The sequence below is a fragment of the Capsicum annuum genome, chromosome 6 (assembly GCF_002878395.1).
Source record: "Capsicum annuum cultivar UCD-10X-F1 chromosome 6, UCD10Xv1.1, whole genome shotgun sequence".
Taxonomy (NCBI): domain Eukaryota; kingdom Viridiplantae; phylum Streptophyta; class Magnoliopsida; order Solanales; family Solanaceae; genus Capsicum; species Capsicum annuum.
This window is the reverse complement of record NC_061116.1, coordinates 43,548,899-43,571,853: the sequence shown is the minus strand read 5'-3', so window position 1 is coordinate 43,571,853 and position 22,955 is coordinate 43,548,899. Positions and strand designations below refer to the sequence as shown.

The window sequence follows — 22,955 nt, the reverse complement described above, 5'->3', positions numbered from 1 at the left end:
GGGTTGTGGTGCAGTGGATGGAGCTGCTCCACCCTTCACCAGAGGTCGAGGGTTCAACCCTGAACATGGAGAAAACTCTGTTGGGGGCGCTACCCCCTGAATGGAGCCCTACCTGGCACGCAAATCCAGATTAGTCGGGCTCCAATACGGGTACCGGATACTAGATGGGAAACCCAAAAAAAATAATCCAATAAGACATTCAAATTTATGTTTTGTATTAATATAAGGACTTGTTTCACACTTTTAATTAGGCATCAAAATAACGGTTGACAAGGTGAAATGTTAATAGTAAGTGAACTCCCCCTCGTCGAGAAGGGGCAATTGAGAGGGCGAGAATGACTACTATCAATACATGGGTTACCTGGATAAGTATGAGTAATATGTACAACGTATAAAGACACCATAGACGGGAGGAAAAACGCTTTCTTGTCCCACTACCTGATATCAACTCAATCAAACTGATCAATTTTTCTACTTTCCGAGTGCAGAAAATGTACATAATAAGACACCACAGACAGGAGGAAAACACGCTTTCTTGTTCCACTGCCTGATATCAACTCAATCAAACTGATCACTTTTTCTACTTTCCGAGTGCATAACATATACAAAATAAGATGCACAATACACCAAAAAGTAGACCTAATCATCCAACAGTAAAGTTAGAATCATAGGCCAGAAAGAGTTCAAGAGGGAATATAATGATAATATTGTGTCTTTAATGATAATAAACAATCAGACAAACCTCACAAAGTCGTAAGTTGATTCAACCTCTGAAAGTTGAAGGTCTACGACTCAACAAGCGTTTGAAAGGAAACAAAGAAGGCCGATAAGACTTCTTACGTCTCATATTCCCTGCAAAAAGATGGAAGTGTAAATCATATGATGCTTTTCACCTGAGGCAGAAGCTAAATGGAAAACTCATCAAAAGAACAGAACAGAACAAGATAAATATGACTAATTATCCAAAGGAAGAGACACTACGCAGCACCATAGATTATGAAAGTTTGCAACCATCGGCACCAAAAGTACATCCATCCATAAGTAGGAAACAATAAATTAGGAGAACCGAGTTTGGACCATGGCAGTGATCAAATGCTTATGGAAATAAACACTATCAGGCGACCCAAAGACAGAAATAGCTGACTGGTATGATGATACTAACAAGAAAGAACTTTTGCACTGGTGTATCTGAATGTTATATGAGTGAACAGATCTTCCATGAATATGGCTCAATATCATTTGACCTGATTGGTGTTTTTCAGGACTCACATAGAAACAACTTAATTTAACATCATTTTCTCAACAGCAATATAAAATACGTTTGAGAATAGATGGTGTTGAGAAGAAAATTAAAAATAAGTCAATTCACCCTCGGAAAGAAAATTTGGACAATCACTCACAAAACTAACAGATTTATACCTGACAAAGATCCACCCCGGATCTGATAACTTAGTCCAGTATTATTGCAAGTGTGTTTCAGCTCTCCCCCTGTAACATTTTTCCTTGGCACCTTCTCAACAACTAAATGCTCATCCTCAACTTCCATCGGATTGCTATGCTCACTGTTAGATGATCCATCAGCTAAGGTAGTCGAATTCATCTCTCTAAATTGTTCTCTCTCCATTGGGTGATTATTAACTCGTGCCTCAACCAAGATTACATTATCTGCACCTTTTTTATCATGGAAGTCTGTATGAAAGCTATTCCCAAGCTGCTGAACATATGAACCAGTGAAAGTCTCATCCTTTGAGAGTATAAAAACATCCTTCAAGGAAGAGTTAGCAGAGAGAGTGACTTCAGAATATGTTCTGCATTTATAGCTTGCTGCACTCTCTGGCAAGACAGCATAGCCATCACCACCAGCTGAACTAGTTCCAGGTTGAAAATCATGAATTTTGTTCTCAGAAGTATCTTGCACGTCAAACTTATCTGCAATTTTCAGTTCCTCATTGTCAATCATACTATTTTCTCTGACTTCAACATCTGTTCGGCGGGTGTGGATTGCCGCACCATCTAGTAAGACAACATTTCCTTGACAACTAACTGAACTAGTTTCTGTTTGCAAATCATGCATTTTGGTCCCAGATGTACCTTTTATACCTAACTTCATTGTAAATTGTATGTCCTGATTATCAATCGTACCGTTTTCCACTTCTTTTTTCAAATTAGCAGCATCATTTAGAGGAGCAATGGACAAACATGGAACCCCAACTTTTTCAGAACCAGAACCCTGTTGGTTTTTATGTGGATCATCTTCTAGAATTGAACATTCTAGAGGCAGCGAATTGACAGCACCTGGTTGTTGTGATATCCCAGAACTTGGAAGAGCCATCTCATCCACCTGAACACAAGCTAATTCTGCAATTGTATCCATAGGAACCTGCCCAGACACTGTTGAAAACATCAAATCTTTAATCTGGAGTCCATGTGCAGGCAGGTTGTTCACAATAGAACTAAACTCAATGCATTTCACATCTTTTGATGCATTTCTGGAGACAGAAAAAGATTTCTTGATGTCGTCTAACAGCAAATCACCCTCACCGCTAGAAATAGGATCCCATTTGAACCAATCATCAAATTCAGGTTCCTTGATGCCTGATGTTAGTGGTTCAACCTTAATTGCCTCCTTGTGGTAACACTTCTTCCTTAACGCATTAGTTATAACAGTTCTGCCAAAGGAATAGAATACTTCAAAATCCATCATGCGAAAGTGCAGGCAACTTAAAAATGAAGTTATTTCTCTAAGTTACCTACAATTTTTGGAAAGCGCTGCTTTAGCACATTCCAGTTGGAGACCGAGCAAAGATGCCAAATTCGCTACATCATACGGACCTCTAAGTTCGGTTACAGAAGGAGCAGCACTGCAGATGAGAAGATTCTTCCCTCGAGTCCAATCCACCAGCAACTGGATATTTAGCAATTAGATCAGATTAGATTTGACACATTCTAGACACCAAAGATAGTAAGAAAAATAAAAATCGTAACTCTTAAATTAGGTTGAATATGTTATATTTTGAATTGAGAAATTCCATTAGAAAAGAGTATGCTGCAAGGAGCTGTGTTTCTTGTTAAGAAGCTTTACTAAATGCTCATGTGACATAACATGCCAGTAAGAACTTTTACATCATTACCGGATCTTGAGGCTTGTGGTCTGCTATATTATTTCTATTTCATTTAACAGTATTTTCCTATAATTTTTTTCTATGAATTACTGACAGTCAATGTCTTTGCCCTATGCTTAACTTGTAGAATATGCAATGTGCTTCTTAAATTTTCACTATTTCTGGGTCCTCGTAAGGTAAGCAGAATTCTATTGCCCTGGTATTATGTTCAAAGCCATGAACGACCGAATAAGGTCACCATGTATGTATAGTATCTAGAAATCTAAGAAGATAGCCTCATAATCATATAAGAACACCAATTGCCTTTAGATCCAACCAAATTCAAATAAAAATTTCCATGAAGGCAAGGCCATACAAAAAGGAAATAGCTTATACTTCAAAGTACAAGACTTACATTTTTTATTAAGAAAATTGTCTAGCTAATAAAGGTATAATTGCTTATGTACATGAGGTGGAGTGCATAGAAGGCGAGAAAGAGTATAAATTTGGGACTATATGTAAGGCAAAATAGAAGCTGTTATGCAAACTACAACAAATAGGGAAATGTTCAAAAGCCATTTTTTTAATTTGGTATAGGTGCTTCACATATAAGTAAGGACCTGTGGACTACAAATTTATCTTCATTAACAAAAGAAGAAAGGCGATTCTAAATGAAGCAAAATGAACACTGAGGATTGACATGGTCAACCGCGAGTAGCTTCGAATTGAAGAGTACTAGTAGGTGTAAAAGGAAAAAGAAAGTGAAAACGTAGACCAATTAGGCTTGACAACTCCAACCCATATTAGAGAAGATGCAATAGTTCATATGAATTCAACATGAAGCTTGATTTATTTTGTTTTTTTTTTTTAACGTAAGCTAAAAAAACTCTAGCTAAATGTGCTATTGTAGAAAGCTGTTTTACTTCTTGTCAAAAGGATTTCATGTCTTCTCTTAAACCCATACTACGCCAACTACTAAAACCAAATAGAAAGAACAAAACCAAAATTTCCAAGATTCACCTTAGCATTAGATATAGTTTCCCTCCTCATTTGAGCATCCAAAATAAGACTTGAGTAAGTAATCTCAAAGTACACTCCACGCTGCAATAAAAAGAAATCAAAGCCGTCAATCATCCAGAAAACCATAAAAAGCTAAACTTAAAAACATGATTCGGCTAACTTCGAGCACACACCATCTATGGATACCACTCATTTTTTCTCCACATTAAGAAGTTCCTTCAACGAATCCTTACTTAAGCTGTTTTTCCTCCACAGGTTCATTTAAGAGAACACACTAATATTATTTAGGACCGAAATTCAGTAGAAATAAAAAATATATGAGAATCCATTTTTCACTCCTACATGCCCAGACCTCTTCAACCATTCCATCACTACCTTTGTCCATTATATGTTTATAATAAAGATGACTGCTTCATTCTAATCAGATCTCCAAAGATTCAATATATGTTATTTGAACAACCTTCCTTACGAAGCTGGCCCTTGAAAGTGAACCACCATAAACTCAACAATCTTGGATTCATCCGGAATCCTTTTTTCAATTTATCAATAGTTTATAATCCCAATATTTCATGCAGTGCACATGCACTAGGATTCGCATCATGAATATGAGTATTAAATTGATACAGGGCACACCTGAATTGCAGCTTTAACCATAGATTGCTTCAACCTAAATGGTAACTTCTCCGACAAATCAATAGTAATTATGTCCACCTAAAAGTTGAAAAGAAGAAGGTAAGTACACAAAAAAAGAATAGTATATGAGATTTTCATAAACACAACATTTAAAGCCTCCAAGGAAATATAGACAGATAGCAACAACAACAACAACAACATACCCAGTGTATTCCCACCTAGTGGGGTCTGGGCAGGGTAGAGTGTACGCAGTCCGTACCACTACCTCAGGTGAAGTGGAGAGGTTGTTTCTGATAGACCCTCGTCTTAGAATCAATAACAATATAACAAACATAATACATAAATGCAATATAAACGTTTACAGTATGTGAAATATACTAACAACTCTAGCAACAAGATAATACTAAAACTATACATCTGAAACCATAGACAACACTCAACACCTACTACCAAGAAACTTCAGACACACATGCAGAACACCCAACACCCTCCCAACCCCTAACCCTCTACCCTAATCCGCATCCTCCACACCTTCCTATCAAGGGTCATGTCCTCCGTAAGTTGTAACTGCTCCATATCATGTCTAATCACCTCCCTCCAATATTTCTTCGGCCTACCTCTCCCCCGCCTAAAATCATCCATAACCAGTGTCTCACACCTCTGCACTAGCGCATCAGCACCCCTCCTCATCACGTGCCCAAACCAACGTAACCTCACTTCTCACATCTTGTCCTCCACCGAAGCCACTCCCAGCTTTTCCCGAATAATCTCATTCTTCACCCTATCCTTCCCAAATAATCTTATATCCATCCATATCTCTCACCTTAGTGCCTACCCATTTAGTTTCCTGGACACACACTATACTAACCCTCCTCTTTCTAAGAATCTTCACCAGCTCTATAGACTTACCTTGAAGTTTCCCTATGTTCCAGGACCCAACTCTCAACCTAGAAGCACCCTTATCCCACCTAGCCCTACTTCCCCTCGCCCCCAACCCCGAACTCGCACCTAGACCCGATCCCCGCCCCGACCCCAACCTATGACATTTAATTATTGGAATAGAAAGGTGGTATATCATCATAGACTTTTTGTAGCTTCTAGTTCATGGTGTACAATGCAATCATGCAGTTCTAACCCATCATGATAAAAATTTGCCAGTATTACCCCTTTTCTCCAATCTACAATGTGGGTAACAGTATATATGGACCTCTAGCTCATACTTAAATAAACTAACATTCCATGAATATTCAGTGCTTCATCTCAGCACAAATAGAGAAATCTTATTACTAAGGCTCATTTGGTTGGGAAACAAGCTGTCCCAAAATAATTTATCCCACCCTCAATGTGGGATAAAAATTGCACTACAATCCCAAGATTTTATCCCAACCAAACATGGGATTAACTCATCCTAAAATTAATCCAGGGATAGTTACCCCTTATCTATCGGACCAAACAAGCCCTGCATGTCTTACTTTCCTTTTTGGGTTTGTCCCAAAAAGAGACTTTCTTTATTTAGTAAGTTTTCCAATTCCAATTTAGACTACACAAATGTTTAATTTAATATGAGAAGATTCAAAACTGCATCTTTTGTTTAAACTCCGTGCCCCGTCAAACTAACCTCAGAAACCTGGCAAGCCTGTTCAAACGCAAGCTGATTGAGGGGTCTCACAGCAACAATATCATAGCTTTTCAAAATAGGATTCCCCGAGTTAAGTGCCGATACCTGAGACGCATTATCAACGAAAACAGTCAATCGCGTATACTGACGAAAAGGTTCCGAAATAGGGAGGTTTAAGAGTTTTCGATGAAACTCTACGGAAGAGGAAAGTGAAGGGGCGAGTTTGAGAACAGAGGAAAGAGGGAATAAAGGGATACTACAACGGTCTGATTCGGACATTACGCCTTTGAATGTACGGTTGTATGCTATTCCTGTGTAACCTAATTCCATTGCTTTGATTATGAGTTTGAGACGTGTGGCTTTTAGGGTTTTTTTGTCGAAAATTACGAGGTTTCTGTCGGATTCGTAGTAGGGTATGTTAAGGTCGAAGAAACCCATGATTAGTGTGAATTTTGTTTCCGCCTGTGTTGAAGGAGATAAATTGGTAGAGGCAATGGAGCGAAAGGGGAAAACAGGGGTTTAAGGGGTTTTGGGCGGGCCTGAACAAGTCTGAAAGAAGTCTAAAGGGCCGGGCTGACCTAAATCAGATTGGACTGAATCAGTTTCTGTCCGGACCAAACCGGTTCTCTGCTGTATTGGGTTGGGGTTATACAGTCAACCAGACCTGCACGGCTTCACTTGAAGTGCTGGTAGATTGAAATTGGTAAACTCATAGAGCAGGAAATTATATGAATGTCTTCAAAAGTGGGGTGGTTTTAGATTTTTTACTTCCATAAGAAAAAAAAAAAAATTTAATTAATTTTTTTTTTTTTATGTATAGTATAAATATATTTTTGATCCTCTACATCTTAAATATTTTTAAATTTTTCATTCTCATTTGTCTCTCAACTTCTGTTTTAATCTTTTTAAATTTTTTACCTTAACTTTAATGTCTTTTTCCTGTTTTAAATTATTTATGCAGCTTTTATTTTTCTTTTACTTTTTTTTCTCATTTTTTTCTCAAACATTATTTATTTCTTTATTTCTCTCTTTTTTTAATTCATTGGGCTCAATTTTTATTTTTATATTTTTTAATCATTTCTCTTTTTTCATTTTTTTTCTTTTTCATTTTTCTCAAACTTTATTTTATTTTTTTCTTCTCGTGTTGTGCTTTTCTCAATCTTTTTTTTTTACTTTTTTTTCGTTATTTATTTTTCTCTTTTTTCTTCACTTGTATTTTTTTCTTGTTTTTTTTTCTTTTTTTCTCAGTTTCTTTTTTTTATTTCTCTATTTTGTTTGTTCTCTCTTTCGTTTTTCTTAACTTCTATTATATTTTGATACTAAATAAAATGTTGAATACTCCGCAATGGAATTTTCTTTTTTTTTTGAAATTGTAATACCCCGTACTTCTACCTAACTTGAAATCATCCCAAGAATGTTAGAAACTTACTTTGAAAGATGAATTCACTTTTATATACGTGGAAGTTTTAAGATTTTCACTTTTTATCATGTGAGAAATTAAATCAGCTTTCCAACGATACCAATTTCATTCAAATCCAACATCGTAAGAGAAAGTTATGGCCGAAAAAAAAAGGCAGTCAAAACTGTCCAGGTGCGACGGTGAGAGCCGACGGACCGTCGAGCTAGCATTGAACCATCGAGCTAGCGACGAACCGTCGCCCAAGCCGTCGCAGCGGAGACAGTGAGACTACCTTCTGCCTAAGGGTGACGGCTTAGGCCAACGGACCATCGCCCAAGCTGTCGCAGCAGAGACAGTGAACCCCTATTCTGCCTAGGTGCGAAGGTCAGGATCGACAGACCATTGACCCAGCGACGAAACGTTGCACCCTCCATCGCATAGTTCGTTCAGCTATTTTAATTCATTTTTAAAAGGGCTTTTTGAACTTTTACCACCCGTTTTAACCCCTAATAATATCAAACCAAGGCTCCTTAGTTCATTATCCATCTACAACATCAAATTAGGATTTTCTCTCAAAGAAAATCCCCAAGAAACAAGATCTAAATCTTCTTCAAGAAACTAAGATATTCAAGTTCTTCAAGTCCAAGAACTTTAAGAAACTCACAACCCAGGTATGTCAAGTGTTGATTCATGGGTCCCTTTCACCCATGAAGCTCAAGAATCTCTTTTCAAAATACAAGATTTGTACATTTATGACTATTCATGATTTAAATAGAATTAAAATTCATGTTCATGATGTTGTAGGGTTTTGCTTCATGTTTTAAATTACATATTCCAATGATTGACCTTAGTATTCGAAGATTTGCATAACAATCATGATACACCCCCCCCCTTAAATTTACATGTTGATTGATGTATCCATGATTATTAGATGTGTTGATGATTGTATAACCAAAGTATGCTCCCCATGTGTTTGATTAAATGTTTACGTAAAGGAAAAGGGTCATACTAGTATGATAATATGAAATTCTCAATCATGTACAAGTTTATGCATGTCAAATGCTTGATGAAATGTCTTAGTCAGTGAATTATGGATACATGTGTAGCCTTGTGGTGCCTTAGAACTTCTACTTCATGATATCTCCAACTTATTGTATTATGGATTGTGATGTTGGTCATGTATTCAAGAAAGTCGTGCTTTGTCCATTTCATGCTATCGAGTCCTGGGGTACTTGTACCCGACAATTAGTTGTATGTCTTGAGCCAGTGTTATGTTTTCAAGATACTCTCAGTCGATCCATGTTCATAGAAATGCAGTCAGTCATGTGACTCAGGAAAACTCAGTAATCTAAGAAATCTCAGAAATTCAGTAATCTCATCAATATTCCATTAGTCAACAGAACTCAGTTAGTTCAGTGTAGTCCAGTTCAGTTAATCATGTTCAGTGTCTATTCAGATGGGAGTAGGAATTAGTATCGAGTGAACCCAAGGATGGGAACACACATTGTCAGATGAGGGTGTGATTCTTAAAAGTCATCCTTGCATTCCAGAACTATGTAGCCAGCATAGGTTGAGACATCAATACTGTCAGATGAGGATTGATAGGGTGGATAAGCACTGTCAGATGAGGGCCCCACCGTTCTCTTTGGAGGACACTGTCAGATGAGGGTTACCCACAGCTTGTCCTTACCAGTAACGCGGTATTGACACCTTTCCAATTGGGGTTATAGATTAGACCCCACCTCAGCTATATTATTTTATTTGGGGCATGTCGGTTAGATGACTACTTCCCACAGTTTTAGTACAGAATCAAGACTATCAGATACAGTCATTCAGTCTCAGTAATAGAACTCAGATAGTTTTACAGAATTCAGGACTGTCAGATACAGTCAACTCAGAGCAGAACGGAACTCAGCTAGTTCCATCAGAACCTATACTATTAGATATAGTCGCTCAGTATCAGTTATTTCAGTTATACATATATCAGTATCTCATGTTATCAGTACTCAAACACAGTAATCATGTTATCATGAACTCATTTATAGTTATTATGTAGTCATGCATGTATTCTTACATTCATGTTATACAGTCAGTTAATGTAGTTCATGTATGTAACCTTTTTACATTCAGCCTACCTTACATGCATACCAGTACATTCAAACGTACTGACGTATTTGCCCTATAGTGTTTTATACCATAGGTTCAGAAGCACGAGCTCCTGAGCCTCAGTAGCATTCCAGTCTCAGCAGTCAGAGTTAGCAGTGAAAACTCATCCTTCGAGGACATGACCATTACTTTATTATCTAATTAATTAATTTATTTCAGTAGTTGGAGTTAGCTAGGGACATATACCATCAACTCCTTATTCAGACAACTCAGTCAGTTAGAGGCTTTTCAGACTATCATGCTCATACAGTTTATTTCAGGTTTTGTTTTGGTATTATGATACCATATCATTCAGAGATTATTTTATCAGTTTTGAAACTTATGGCCTTATATCTTTTATTTTAGAATTTATACAATATATCATGCAGTGTACAGGTACAGATATCAGTCATAGGTTAGCTTATGGTCCTTCGTGGTCATGAGCATTGTGTAACGTTCTGGGTACCAGATTCGGAGCGTTATAGAAATCAACGCAACTTTAATGGCATGACTTATTGTTAGAAAGTCCTTCGGGATAAGTTTTCCCTCTAAGACAAAAATCATAGAACAACTCATAAATCAAGGCATAATGTGGTAGTGTCAAGTCGTACTTGTGGAGCATAACTTCTTGTTTGAAAATCCTTGAGTTAAGTTTTGTTTCTAAGGCAAGAGTTATAGAATAGCTCATAAATTAAGACACGGTGTGGTAGTGTTAACTCTTTCTCATGGGGTGTAACTTATTGTTTGAAAGTACTTGGACTAATTCGCGTCTCTAAGGCAAGAGTTATAGAACATCTCATAAATTAAAACATAATGTGATAGTGTCAACTCTTACCCATGGGGCATAACTTGTTGTTTGGAAGTTCTTGATTTATAATACATCTCTTAAATCAAGACATAATATAATAGTATCAAATCTTTCCCATGGAACATAACTTGTTAAAAATCCTTGGGTTAAGTTTTCTCACTAAAGCAAGAGTTATAGAACATCTCATACATCAAAACATAATGTGATAGTGTCAACTCTTATCTATGGGGCATAACTTATTGTTTGAAAGTCCTTGGGCTAATTCTTACCTTTAAGACAAGAGTTATAGATTTTATAAATCAAAACACAATATGATATGCCAACTCTTACCCATAAGGAACAACTTGTTGCATGAAAGCCCTTGGTCTAAGTCTTGCCTTGAAGGAAAGAGTTATAAAGTATCTAATAAATCAATATATAATGTGGTGGTGTCAACTCCTGCCCATATGACATAACTTGTTGTTTGATGGTCCTTGGTCTAAGTCGTACCTCTAAGGCAAGAGTTATAGAGCATTTCGTTAGTAAAAAACATAATGTGTTAGTATTGACTCTTTCCCAATGTACATAGCTTGTTTGAAAATTCTTGAGATAAGTCGTGCCCTTGAGGCAAGAGTTGTAGAACATCTCATAAATGAAGACACAACGTGGTAGTGTTAACTCTTGCCGATGGAACGTAATTTGTTGTTTGAAAGTTCTTGAGCTAACTCTTGCCTCTAAGGCAAGAGTTAGCATCTCATAAGCGAAGACATAACGTGGTAGTATCAACTCTTGTCTGTGAGACATAATTTATTATTTGAAAGTTTTTGAGCTAAGTCTTGCCTCTAAGAAAAGATTTATAGAACATCTCATAAATAAAGACATAACATGTTAGTGTCAATTCTTGCCCGTGGGGCATAATTTATTGTTTGAAAGTCCTTAAGCTAAGTGTTGCCTCTTAAGGCAAGAGTTATAGAACATCTCATAAATGAAAACAAAATGTGGTAGAGTTAACTCTTGCTCGTGGGACATAATTTATTGTTTGAAAGCCGTTGATCTATGTCTTGCCTCTAAGATAAGACGTTATAGAATATCTCATAAATCAAAATACAATGTGATAGTGTCAACTCTTGCCCATGAAATGTAACTTATTGTTTGAAAGTCATAAATCTTGCCTTTACAATGTGGTGGTGTCAACTCTTACTCATGGAGCATAACTTGATTGGAAGAAATCAAAGAAAAGAAAAAAGAATAATTAAAATGTGAAAAAAGAAGAAGAATATTTAAAAAGAAAAAATAAAAATACAAGAAAAAAATAAAAAAAATATAAAAGCTAAGGGAAGAAAAGAAAAAAAATAAATGTTGGAAAAAAAATAAAAAAAAAGACAAAATAAAAATAAATATTGAGAAAAATTAAAAAAAGAAAAAAAAGAGAAATAAATAAAAATATAAAAAATATAAAAAGGAGAAAAATTTTAAAAAAAATAAATAGAAATAGAGAGGAGAAAAGGAAAAAAAAATAGGAGTTGAGAATTTTTTTTTAAAAAAGAAAAAATAAAAAATAAAAATCAAAGTAAAATAAAAAAATTTTTTTTTTTAAACAGAAGTTGAGAGGAGTAAAGAGAAAAAAAAAAGGTAAGAATTGAGAAAAACTAAAAGAGAGAGAAGAAAGGATAAAAATTAAAGTAAAAGAAAAAAGAAAAAAAATTAAAGTTGAAAGATAAATAAGTATGTAGTTGTTTAGAAATATTTGAAATATTGAGGAGCAACTAGGTAATTGTGTTATATAAAAAAAAGAGAGACTAATTTTATAAGACCATTCTTATGAGGAACAAAAAACAAAGTCACCCATTATAAGAGTTATTTATATAGTTTACCCCTCATAGAGTCCTATCGAATATAATAAGGGATAAATAATATAAATCTCACTACTTTGAAATATAATTACCTTATCTCTCTTTTTTTAATTAAAATTTCTCCCTTCCATTCTTATACATAAGTTGCTGACCATATATATTACTACTTATGTATTTGAACTAACTGATTTAACTATAATTAAAAATATAAAAAATCTGTCTTAAATACATAACACGATTAATGCTATATTTATGAAATTGTGATTAATGGATCTCTTAAATTCAATAACAATTTTACAATTTCAACATTTTGAAACACTAAATCAATTTCAATGATCAAAATTAGGAATTGAGGAATCTTGGGTTGATTTCGACAGTTGCATCCAAATTACATCACCTATAATAATATTTTAAACCAATATTCTTTTAATATGCAACAAAGAAAAAGGCTTGCAATGCTATTGACCAAATTCAAAGAGACTTTTTTGGGATTCCACTAACCACAAAGAAAAATTCACTATGCGACCTGGAAAAAAGTCACCTCTCCCAAGGAATATAAGGGTATTGGACTTCAACCTAGTAAGCATTAGAATAAGTTTCTGCTGACTAGTCTATCTTGGAGGCTCTTCACTAATCATACCTCTTTATGGGCTAGAAAATTAATTTCCTAATATAATAATAGAATCACTTCCCCTTCCCCCTGTTTTATATCAAAAAATATTCTTGAAGGGATGGGGTGGATGAAATATTTATGCTCAGGATACTACATGTGCCCCTACTACTAGACATATTATTCATGTATGGAATTCTTAGACATAACCTTTAAGGCCCGTTATCCCTAAGTGAGGACAAACTTAATGAACTTCATATCTGGATGAATCAACTTGTAATTAGGAAACAATCCTTTGAAATCCCTCCTAATATCATTTCTAATGTTTCTAATATCTACCCTAACACTTCATTGGATCTGGAAACTCTACACTTAAGAGAAAAATTAAGAATTTTCTATGGCTCTGCTCCAAAAAGAAATTACCTACAAACGATTATTTTCACTAAATAGGAATTAGTCCGTATCTCAATTGCCAACTATGTCACACCACTCATGAATCCATTATGAACATTTTCTTTCACTATCACATAGCCAAAAATTCCTGACTTGACATGGGTATTAAATATTGCTCAAATTTTCTTCAATCACTAATACTGCTTCTAATCCCAAAAAACTTGAATTCTTTATTTGATGATAATGCTATATAGTGGTCAGATCTATTTCCCTTTTTCCCTTGGTACATATGTATTGATCTCAACCACAATGTCTTTGGTAATAAAACTTTTTTTCCTAATGCTTCTATGGTTCGTAACAAAACTATTAAATTTACCTCCTCTAATCAACTTCCTAGTAACCTCAAGAACACCATTAAAATCCTTATAAAATGGGTCCCTCATGACAATGGTATCTACAAACTTAATGTCAATGGTTCTTTCTCAAGTCATCAAAATAGAAATAATATTTTTTAGTTCTCATAGAAACTAAATTGTAAGCTTTTATAGTAAAAGTGTTAACCATTTCTATACCATAGTTGATATGGATGCTCTATTTAATGGATTACATCTTGCTCTTAATTATAATCTCTTTCTTATCAAAATCAAAATAGACTCGACTAAAATTTTACAATATTTGCTGTTTCCTCCTTTTTCTTATGAAAATATTGTCTCTTTTGTAGTTCAATCATAAAGAAACTAGGGACTCCAATGGTGTCGCATAGCTCCCGTCAAGCAAACGAAGTAGCAAATATTTTGTCTAGATTAAGTTTCAAGCTACTATAACCAATCAAGCTCATGTTTTGTTATCTTCTCTGAAAGGTTTTAAGGTGCAACTGCATCATGACCATTGAGGAGTACTATCTAGTAATCTAGTAACTTGGTCCACATGTAATAAGTTAGCCTATGTTGATTATCAATCTGTAATCTTTAGTATTGGTAGTAACAATATAATAATGAACATGTCTAGTAGTTTATCAACTTCTCCTAATTTAATCACATAACAACTATATATAAAATATCCTTTTTGACAAAAAACAAAACATGTTATTTCTAGACCATAATATTGAAAAATTATAATTATATTTTTAATATTCATATTTTCTTAATATATTTTATTTATAAATATATAGATATATAATTTATAAAAAATAATAAATGTTAAAAAATTATAAATTTAATAAAATAATTTGTTATTTAATTTTTTAAAAATATGTTTATGTTTAGTAGCATTGAGATACACTACTAGAAATTACCCCTATTGCAATGAATCTTTAGGCAATGGTTCCAGAAGCGTTGCGATAGATGGTCTATTGCAACGGTTGGAACCATTGCAAAAAAAATTTGTTCTAGTAGTTCTATAACCGTTGTTATTTATGGATAACCGTTGCAATAGGGTATCTTATAGCAACGGTTTCGATAACCGTTTCCATAAAGTCACCTATTGCAACACGTTTTTGAAAAAAAAAACTATTGCAACAGTTTTTATTTTTCCTCCCTATTTTTCCATAAAATCTACCAAAACTTTAACAAATATATAATAAATATTAAAAAAAATACTAAACTAACATTCACTCTCAACTCTTATTAGTCAACAAACCTAATTCACTATTAGTACTACCACTCCGCCGATTGCTCACCACTCTTTCACTGCTGTTCCAATGGGCCCACTGCTACTTCGATTGTCACTATGATGGCAAATCACTACTCTAATTGTCACTCCGACAGCCTACTACTGCTCCGATTGTCACTTCGTTTACTTGTCCGACCTTAGCTCCAACTACAGATCTTGTTGCTGAATCCTCATAGTAAGATTCCTCTTCATATGCTAAAAAAAAGACGATTAAATCTCTGTGAGTCTATTTAATAGATTGGGGTTTGAACATTCATTTAATAGACACCATTTTCATGCCAAATATTCCATTTTTATGGCTTATGGCTAATTTAGATTGGTTTGAGGCATAGTAGTTAAAGTGTTAAATTAACCCAAAAGAACTAAGAAAAAAGTTTAACCATGTAATCATACAGTGCTTTCTGGGAAAGGTATCCTACAAAAAATATCAAAATATACATCTAGGGACTCTTTGCCTAAATCTTTAGGCTACTTCTGTGTCTACTCTTTGTAAAATTGGAAAATGTCTTTGGCTTGCTGTAGATGATTAAAATGATAAAGCAAATGATTGTCATAATTAAGTGCAAGGAGATACCAATTCTTTTAGATGTATAATATAGTAATAATATATTGAATCTGAACACTATATTTTGGATATCTTACTCACTGAAAAGCTTTCTACCTTATATGGATAGGTAGTGACAACTAGTGCAATTCTAGTGAAGCTGGAACTATTCTTTCTGCTAGTTGGTGAAGCTGCTCGTTGTTGGTCATTTGTGCTTACTTGGAATGCTTTTCTCCAGTAGTGACGATTGAATTTTGCTGAAGTTTTTAGCTGGACTTATTATCTGTAAGTTTTCCCTATTGATTATTTTTGCTTGCTTGGAATGGGAATGGTTATCTCCTAGCAGCCGCTCTTCCTTGTTGGATTGAATTTTGTTGAATTATAGTTGAAAGTCGTTAGTTTTATGTTTTTTGTTTTCGTCATTTGGTATATATTCCCGGGATGATTTTCTCCAAATGTCACTCCCTGTACATGTTAGATTGAATTTTGTAGAGTTTGATGATACTGATTAGGATTGGATGGAAATAGATGATCAAACAAATAAATTCATTTGAATATATGCTCATCATTATTTTCATATTTTTAAGTGTTAATTTCCTATTGCATACGTATCTTATATTCATGCTTATTTATATCATTTTAGTCATTTTCATTTAGAAATTTATTCTAAAATAGTATAATTTTGCAGAATTATCAAAGTCTGATTGAAATGAATCTACTAAATCATTGAAGAAGATCGTGGTCTCTATTGGCTTGAAGTATGCATATGAAGCATTTGGTATTTGTTGTTGTTGTTGAGCTGTTCATTTGATATTAGATGATAGCAGTGTTACAAATCCTAGATGTTTTTACCGTGTTAATCAGGTTATTATTTTTATATTCATGTTGTTAATGTCCTATGAGTAACTAGTCGATTGTTTTTATGTGATGTGAGAAAGCCCTAAATTGAGTTGAGTGCAAGATCATATTCATATCTATATGATGTAAGGAGTCTCAACAAAAGTTGCCATGAAAGAGTGGATTCCACTCAATTGTGCAAACAGGACTTATCATCACCAGTAGTAAACAATAGACTCAGTAGTAGTGACACTAGGCATACGGGACTTGAAGATATTTGCACCTACATGATTAGGAAGCCTTCCAAGTTTCAAATCAATGCACCTATCAATGCACCTACCACTAAATGTGTAACTGCTTTAGAAATGATACTTCAAGATGGTCAAAAAATGTATTGTGCTTCTCATTTGTCCATCCTGTGTACTTGTCCTAAAGTCAAAATGTAAAATATGCAAGTATTATTATCCAAAGATTCTGGTAGGTTATTGGAAAAGAGGCATGTCAATTTCAGTTTTGACTTTTCTTGTTTTGGTCAGTTAGTTCCACGCAGCTTAAAATAAAACTACTGCAGATGGGTTACAAACATTAAAGAACATAGGATTAAACCCTTGATGGAAAAAATACTGGTTCTCAATATTTTTCTTTTATACTCAACTGTTTCTGCTTCTTGGAGTACTACTCCTAGTTCTCTGTCTTCCAAGCTGATATTTCTTATTGCAGATTGTTGTTTCCTTATTGTTAGCAATTTACAAAAACCAAAAACTGCATACTACTGAATGTATTAGTATGTTCTCAGTATGTACTCAGCCTATGTTACATTGTCTTAATGATCTAATTCTTTTTTAATCGTCAGGTTTCTTGGTGATAGCAAGTTAACAGGTACCATGCTAGCTCAGAGGAGATGGTCTCTCTAGACTATGTAAGTAACTCTTGTTTTTATATAATTTCACTGTCAGATATATGTTAAGTGCAGTAAACATGATCTAGTATCCACTGTTAAAAGGCAAAGCCCTTTCTTCTACTACTGTACTCCTTTTGACTGCTTGGTAACGACTCAACTTCTTCTTGATTTTCACTTACCATTGCTAGCTTCTTCTTATATATTGGATGATCTTCAGTACATAACTAGTATGTGAAAGAACTTTTTTATCCTCTTAGACTAGGCATTTATGTATGGCAAATACAAGTACGGTAAAGGTAAGATGAAAAACCTTATTTTCAAAAGTACAGTACATAATCTGAGAGTATAAAAGAGTTTTGAATCTTGTGATATTAAAAGATACGTATAATTAATCAGGATTTGATATTTCGTTGCACAATATGCAGTATGTTATAGTTCTAACTATATCAGTAGTTCTAACTGTTTCTGCTTCTTGGAGTACTACTCCTAGTTTACTGGGAGTAACAATGAAGCTCTGTCTTTTCTTCTTCTTCTTCTTCTTCTTCTTCTTCTTCTTCTTCTTCTTCTTCTTCCTCCTCCTCCTCCTCCTTTTTTTAGCATGAGAATTTGTCTATTTTTTTTTTATTTTTCCTAGTTTTCCACTTTTAAGTAATGAAACTGCTATAACTATGCTCAGTGTTGGCATCCACAATACAAAGCTTGAATAACTTTATAAAGCTTGGAGTAGTACTAAAAAATGGATCTCAGATGTCAAGAAGATGAAGTCCAGAACCATTATTTTACATATACAATAAAAGAAGTACAATAGAGGTAGTTGATATATGTATAAGCTTATAAGGAGTCATTGAGAAGTCATCCTTTTTATTTTCTTCCAGATACGTGCTCATAGTTTTCCTCCTGTGTTTTAGTTACTGAAGTTGTGGAAAGAAAAGAAAGAGGCTTTGTGAGACTACCTTGGGTTGGCACGGGCGGTGTTGGTAGTGGTGTTAGCCTTGGCATTGGTATTGGTATTGGTATTAGAGATGACACCATTTGACTTTATTTAATTTATGATTGTTCCATCTTGTTATGTTATATAATCGGAATTCATTTGATATTGGGTGTAGGGTAGTTATGGTTATGCATTGGGGGTAGGCTCCGATCTCGATTGGGCTTTAGGCACCCAACATGACTAGGCCCTAATTTGGGTCATGTCAAATTGGTAGTAGTAGCTGATAATAATTGTGGTTATTAGTGGATCAAATTTAATTATTGCTGGTAATAGCTGGTGATTGACAATAGTGGTAGCGGTTGTGATGATTGAAGTAGTTAGGGGTGGTGACTGATGATTGTAATAGAGTGATGATGAAAATAATACCTCCTAAAGATAAAATAACTCACATATTTTCCCTGGTTTAGGTAATTCTCAAACAAGTATCATTATGAATCCGTTAAGATTAGAATAGTTGATAAATTACCTTGACGTTCCCAAATAAATATATGACAATGAATCATAGACCGTTTAGGTGCCAGATGTGTAGTTAAGAAGGGGAAGTAAGGAGGAGAGAGATGACTAGTAAGTGGCCAAGAGATATAAGTTGATTTGTTACTTTATAATACTTGTTTCATTTTGGATATTTATGTGATATAACTTGGGTCGGCCAATGATGCTTACCAGTACGTGTGGTTGTACTGATACTACTCTTGCTATACCCTTTTGGGCTATAAGGGTATAACCTGTTGTAAGATGAGTTGAGGTTTTATTACTTGATGTGGATAGAGATCCTCAATAGATTTTGTCTTCTCGTTCCTTTGGCGGAAGCTGATTCTTGTGTTTATTTTTCTTGTTCTTAGTAGATATTGTACCTATTTAGACAACATATTCGGGGGCAAGGAATTTATTTTTGATGTATTTAAAGCATTTGTAACAAGTTTTATAATACTTTAAAAGAGATAAATAATATTTTTAATAACTTCTGCATGATTTTAAATGCGTGGTGTGAGTTCTTCTATCGAGGTGGATTAGAGTAGGTGACCTCAAGGTTTAGTTTGTTGGTAATGGCAATTGGTATTAGAGCCTAGGTTACCAATCTCACAAGTACAAGAGCAAATGTCTAGTAGAGTCCTACATATTAGTTTTTGACGTCCATATCGAATCTTTGGGAAGCTATAAGACATTCTAGGAATTGTTTCCCTTCTTTCTTTCCTCTCGTGCTATCACACAGGACTTTTTGTATGGGTCCAATTAGCATCTCTTGATTCCAATTGGTATCTTAATATAAAATTAGAGGTCACTTTGCTCCATTTGGGATAACACAAGCAACTTAATTGGAACTTAGAAGGTTCTAATTAATATCTGAATATAAGGGTGTCTAATATGTTAATCCGTAGTTTTTAATAACATGAATTAAATCATTTGTTTTATGAAATAAAAATGCCAAGAAAATTCTCTAAAATTGATATCAATGCGAGTTGCAGCTGGTTTAATGTTTGAGAATTTGTGATAAGTGAAGTGATTTTAAGTTGACTGCATGTTGTTAATTGAGAACTTGTATAGTGACTAATTAAAAAAAATTGTTATATTAAAAGCCTAAGCACAACAAGTGTTAAATGTTAGGGTAAAGACTAATATGTTAATTGATGTTGAATCATAATCTATAACCAAAGTATAAAATTTGTTCTTCGATTAATTGTTACCTTTCTAAGCTTTTAGGTTTGATCTTGGGATTGTGGTCCAACTATTGTACGAATTATAATTAAAGTGCTGCAAAAGGGAATGAGGGTAAGGTAACTGTAGGAACTGATAAAATTTTTAGGGTCACTACAAGTGGGCTGCTATAGCATGCATTGCCCCACTTCTGCGATCCCACTATAGCAGGAATTTTTCTGCTATTGTGGTGTTGTAGTAGTGGATTGCAAGCCGTTATAGTGGGATGGGCCTAGGCAGAATCCCTGCACTATTTTCCCCTATTTTTTCATTTCTTTTTTGACTCGTGCAAACCTATTTATAAGCTGCTAGCTATTAAATAATTCTTGTAACACGCAAGGTATAAGATTATGGTAGTGCATTCATTACTAGAATAATAAAAAAAGCAACTAATGTGCAAAAAATTAAAAGAGAATATTTGTTACCCGCCCAAATGGGGCCGTAACCCAAAGTCTAAATAAATAATAAAATAGGGGAAGAAAGGTAGATTGACATGCACCCAGGGATCTAGTTAGAGACCCATCATCGTAGAGTCTCGAGGCGTCAGAACCCTTCTTTCCATGCCAGTAAGGAAGGAAAACTCCTTCACATCCTCTTTCTTTAACTTGGGAGGGATTGATTATGAACAATGCACTTGAACATGACCTTAACAATATTCTATATTCGGGAAAGCATGCGATCTCAGGATTGTCCCTTTTCTTCTTCAAGTCCATCTTCCTATGGAGCTATGCATAGTCCTAAGAAGTGTTGGGTAGGGCGATGGAGTTGGAAGGGGCCAAACCTTGGGTAGAAAAGTGGGCATGATCCAAGAAGCTTCTTATGCGGCTATGTATGACCTGAGGCGCTCTTAAAAGATCATATGCTGTGTGGGAGAGGCATCATCATCCACTGCTATGCTACTCTCTCCTTCTATTTCTACTTTTATTTTATTCTTGTTCTGGGGAGGTGCACCATTCACCTTGAGAGGATAGCAGGGTGTGTCACACTCTAGGTTCCTATCAACATTATTCCTAGGCACCCCTGCACGCCTGCATAACTCAAAATTAGACTCGGAAGGTAGGAGACTTCTTGTTACCCCGGCAGAAATCCTTTCACTCTGACATAATTTGTACCTCCACATTCAGCGGAATCCCTGCATAGCATAAGCCATCACTAGGGCCCGAAGGTATGTCACATGAGAAATATTACCCTAAGGACAATTCCTCTATGTTACCAAATTTAGCCACCTTCAAGCATCTGCACTGAGGTGTGTGCTCTTGATTACCTGAGACCAGTCCAGTAAACTTCCCCCCATTATCCTCCATAATAAGAGTATCCCTTAGCCATCACATATTCATATCTCAAGCCTTGGCCTCGTATCCAATGGACATTAGGTACCCCCAAGACATCATTGATAATGGAAATATCTATGCTCTCGCACTCAGTATTAGAGATATTAGGCATCACCAAGACATCATTGATGGTAGACGCATCTATGGGGACATGCACTACCCCAAATTCAAATAGTAGGATAAGGGTCATCCAAGATAACAATTAGGAGTTATAAAGATCACAAGAGTTATGAAGATCACAATTAGGAGTTATGAAGATCACAATTATGAAGATCTTTCACCCAAACTTTGTGAGGCAGTTATAGAACTCCGATGCCTTCTCACCCAAATTGTTTAAACCCCTTTAATAGAAAAACCCATGCGTCGGTAGTCCCAAAATCTATCTTGACAGTTTTTGTTGGGAGATCCTTGGAAGAAAAGGGGACCATTTTCTTGATTGTCGATTATAAGATTAGTAATCTGCAAGGATCATGTAAAAAACAAGTTAAAATCCACTATCATGACCCAATTTCTCAGGTCGTGATGACACCTATCATAACCCACCAATAGGTAAACCAACTCATAATATTGAAAAACTAGTCATGGACTATCTAAAGAAATGAAAGAATATGGCAGAATAAATATGATAACAAGATAAATTTGAATAAAGCAACCCCAAAACCCGATAAAATTAGTACAAGAGGTTCTATTACAATAAGCTCCCGTCTATAAGATTTGACAAGAACTCTGCCCACTATGACCACCATGACAAATCTGAGAGCCACTTATAGTCAGAAGCTACTTGCATGGAATTGATAGGTTGCAAGTGATGCTGATCCCTGCTAGGAGGATCCCCATTCTTGGGAGGAATATCAATAAGATTTTTTAATAAAATATCCTCTTACTACTGATGTGTGAGCCGATGCTAACACATTTGAAGCTTTTAACTCTGAATAATTGCGAAGTCTTAAGCAACTTTTGTTGTTTTTGATCGTTTTTGTGTGTTAATACAGATACAAGTGATCGGGGAGGAGACCAAAGGAAAGAAGAATAAAATAGTTGAAATCTGGTGGAAATAAGCTGAAATGCATCTGACGATCTTTTTGAAGCATCGTCATACATGGGACAGGCTACCAAAGTCACCATCAAGATTAGATAGAACCCGAGAATATTAGATGAACTGTGACGATGATTCAGAAGGGCCGTCAAATATTTGACATCTCAGCAAAATTGCCGTCAACCAGAGGAAAGAGTATGCTGATTTCCAATGAAGTATGACGTCAATTTGCAAGCGCCGTCAAAATCTTTGAAACGCTGTTAGGATTACCTTCTAAAGAGTCAGAAGATAACAATTAATGGGAATCTTTGACGATATCTCGCACACATCATCAGGTGTCTGACGCGCCGTCAAAGCATCGTCGTCTAATTCGAAGAGAAAACTGAAACT

General features: G+C 35.1%; 1 protein-coding gene across 3 annotated transcripts; it reads right to left on the bottom strand.

The window, feature by feature from the left end:
- Positions 1-409: 409 nt before the first annotated feature.
- Positions 410-7,118, bottom strand: LOC107873424. Of its 3 annotated transcripts, none has more exons than XM_016720277.2 (7): positions 6,655-7,075; positions 6,373-6,477; positions 4,755-4,832; positions 4,122-4,202; positions 2,751-2,905; positions 1,420-2,669; positions 410-852 (listed from the first exon to the last, which is right to left on the bottom strand). In XM_016720277.2, the coding sequence occupies exons 1-7, from the start codon at positions 6,808-6,810 to the stop codon at positions 764-766; spliced, it is 1,914 nt and encodes a 637-aa protein (XP_016575763.1). In that variant the 5' UTR covers positions 6,811-7,075; the 3' UTR covers positions 410-763. The 3 variants fall into 3 exon arrangements, with proteins under 3 accessions (XP_016575763.1, XP_016575762.1, XP_016575761.1); XM_016720276.2 differs by having other exon boundaries at positions 410-639; positions 743-852; positions 6,373-7,074; XM_016720275.2 differs by having other exon boundaries at positions 6,373-7,118.
- Positions 7,119-22,955: the final 15,837 nt, after the last annotated feature.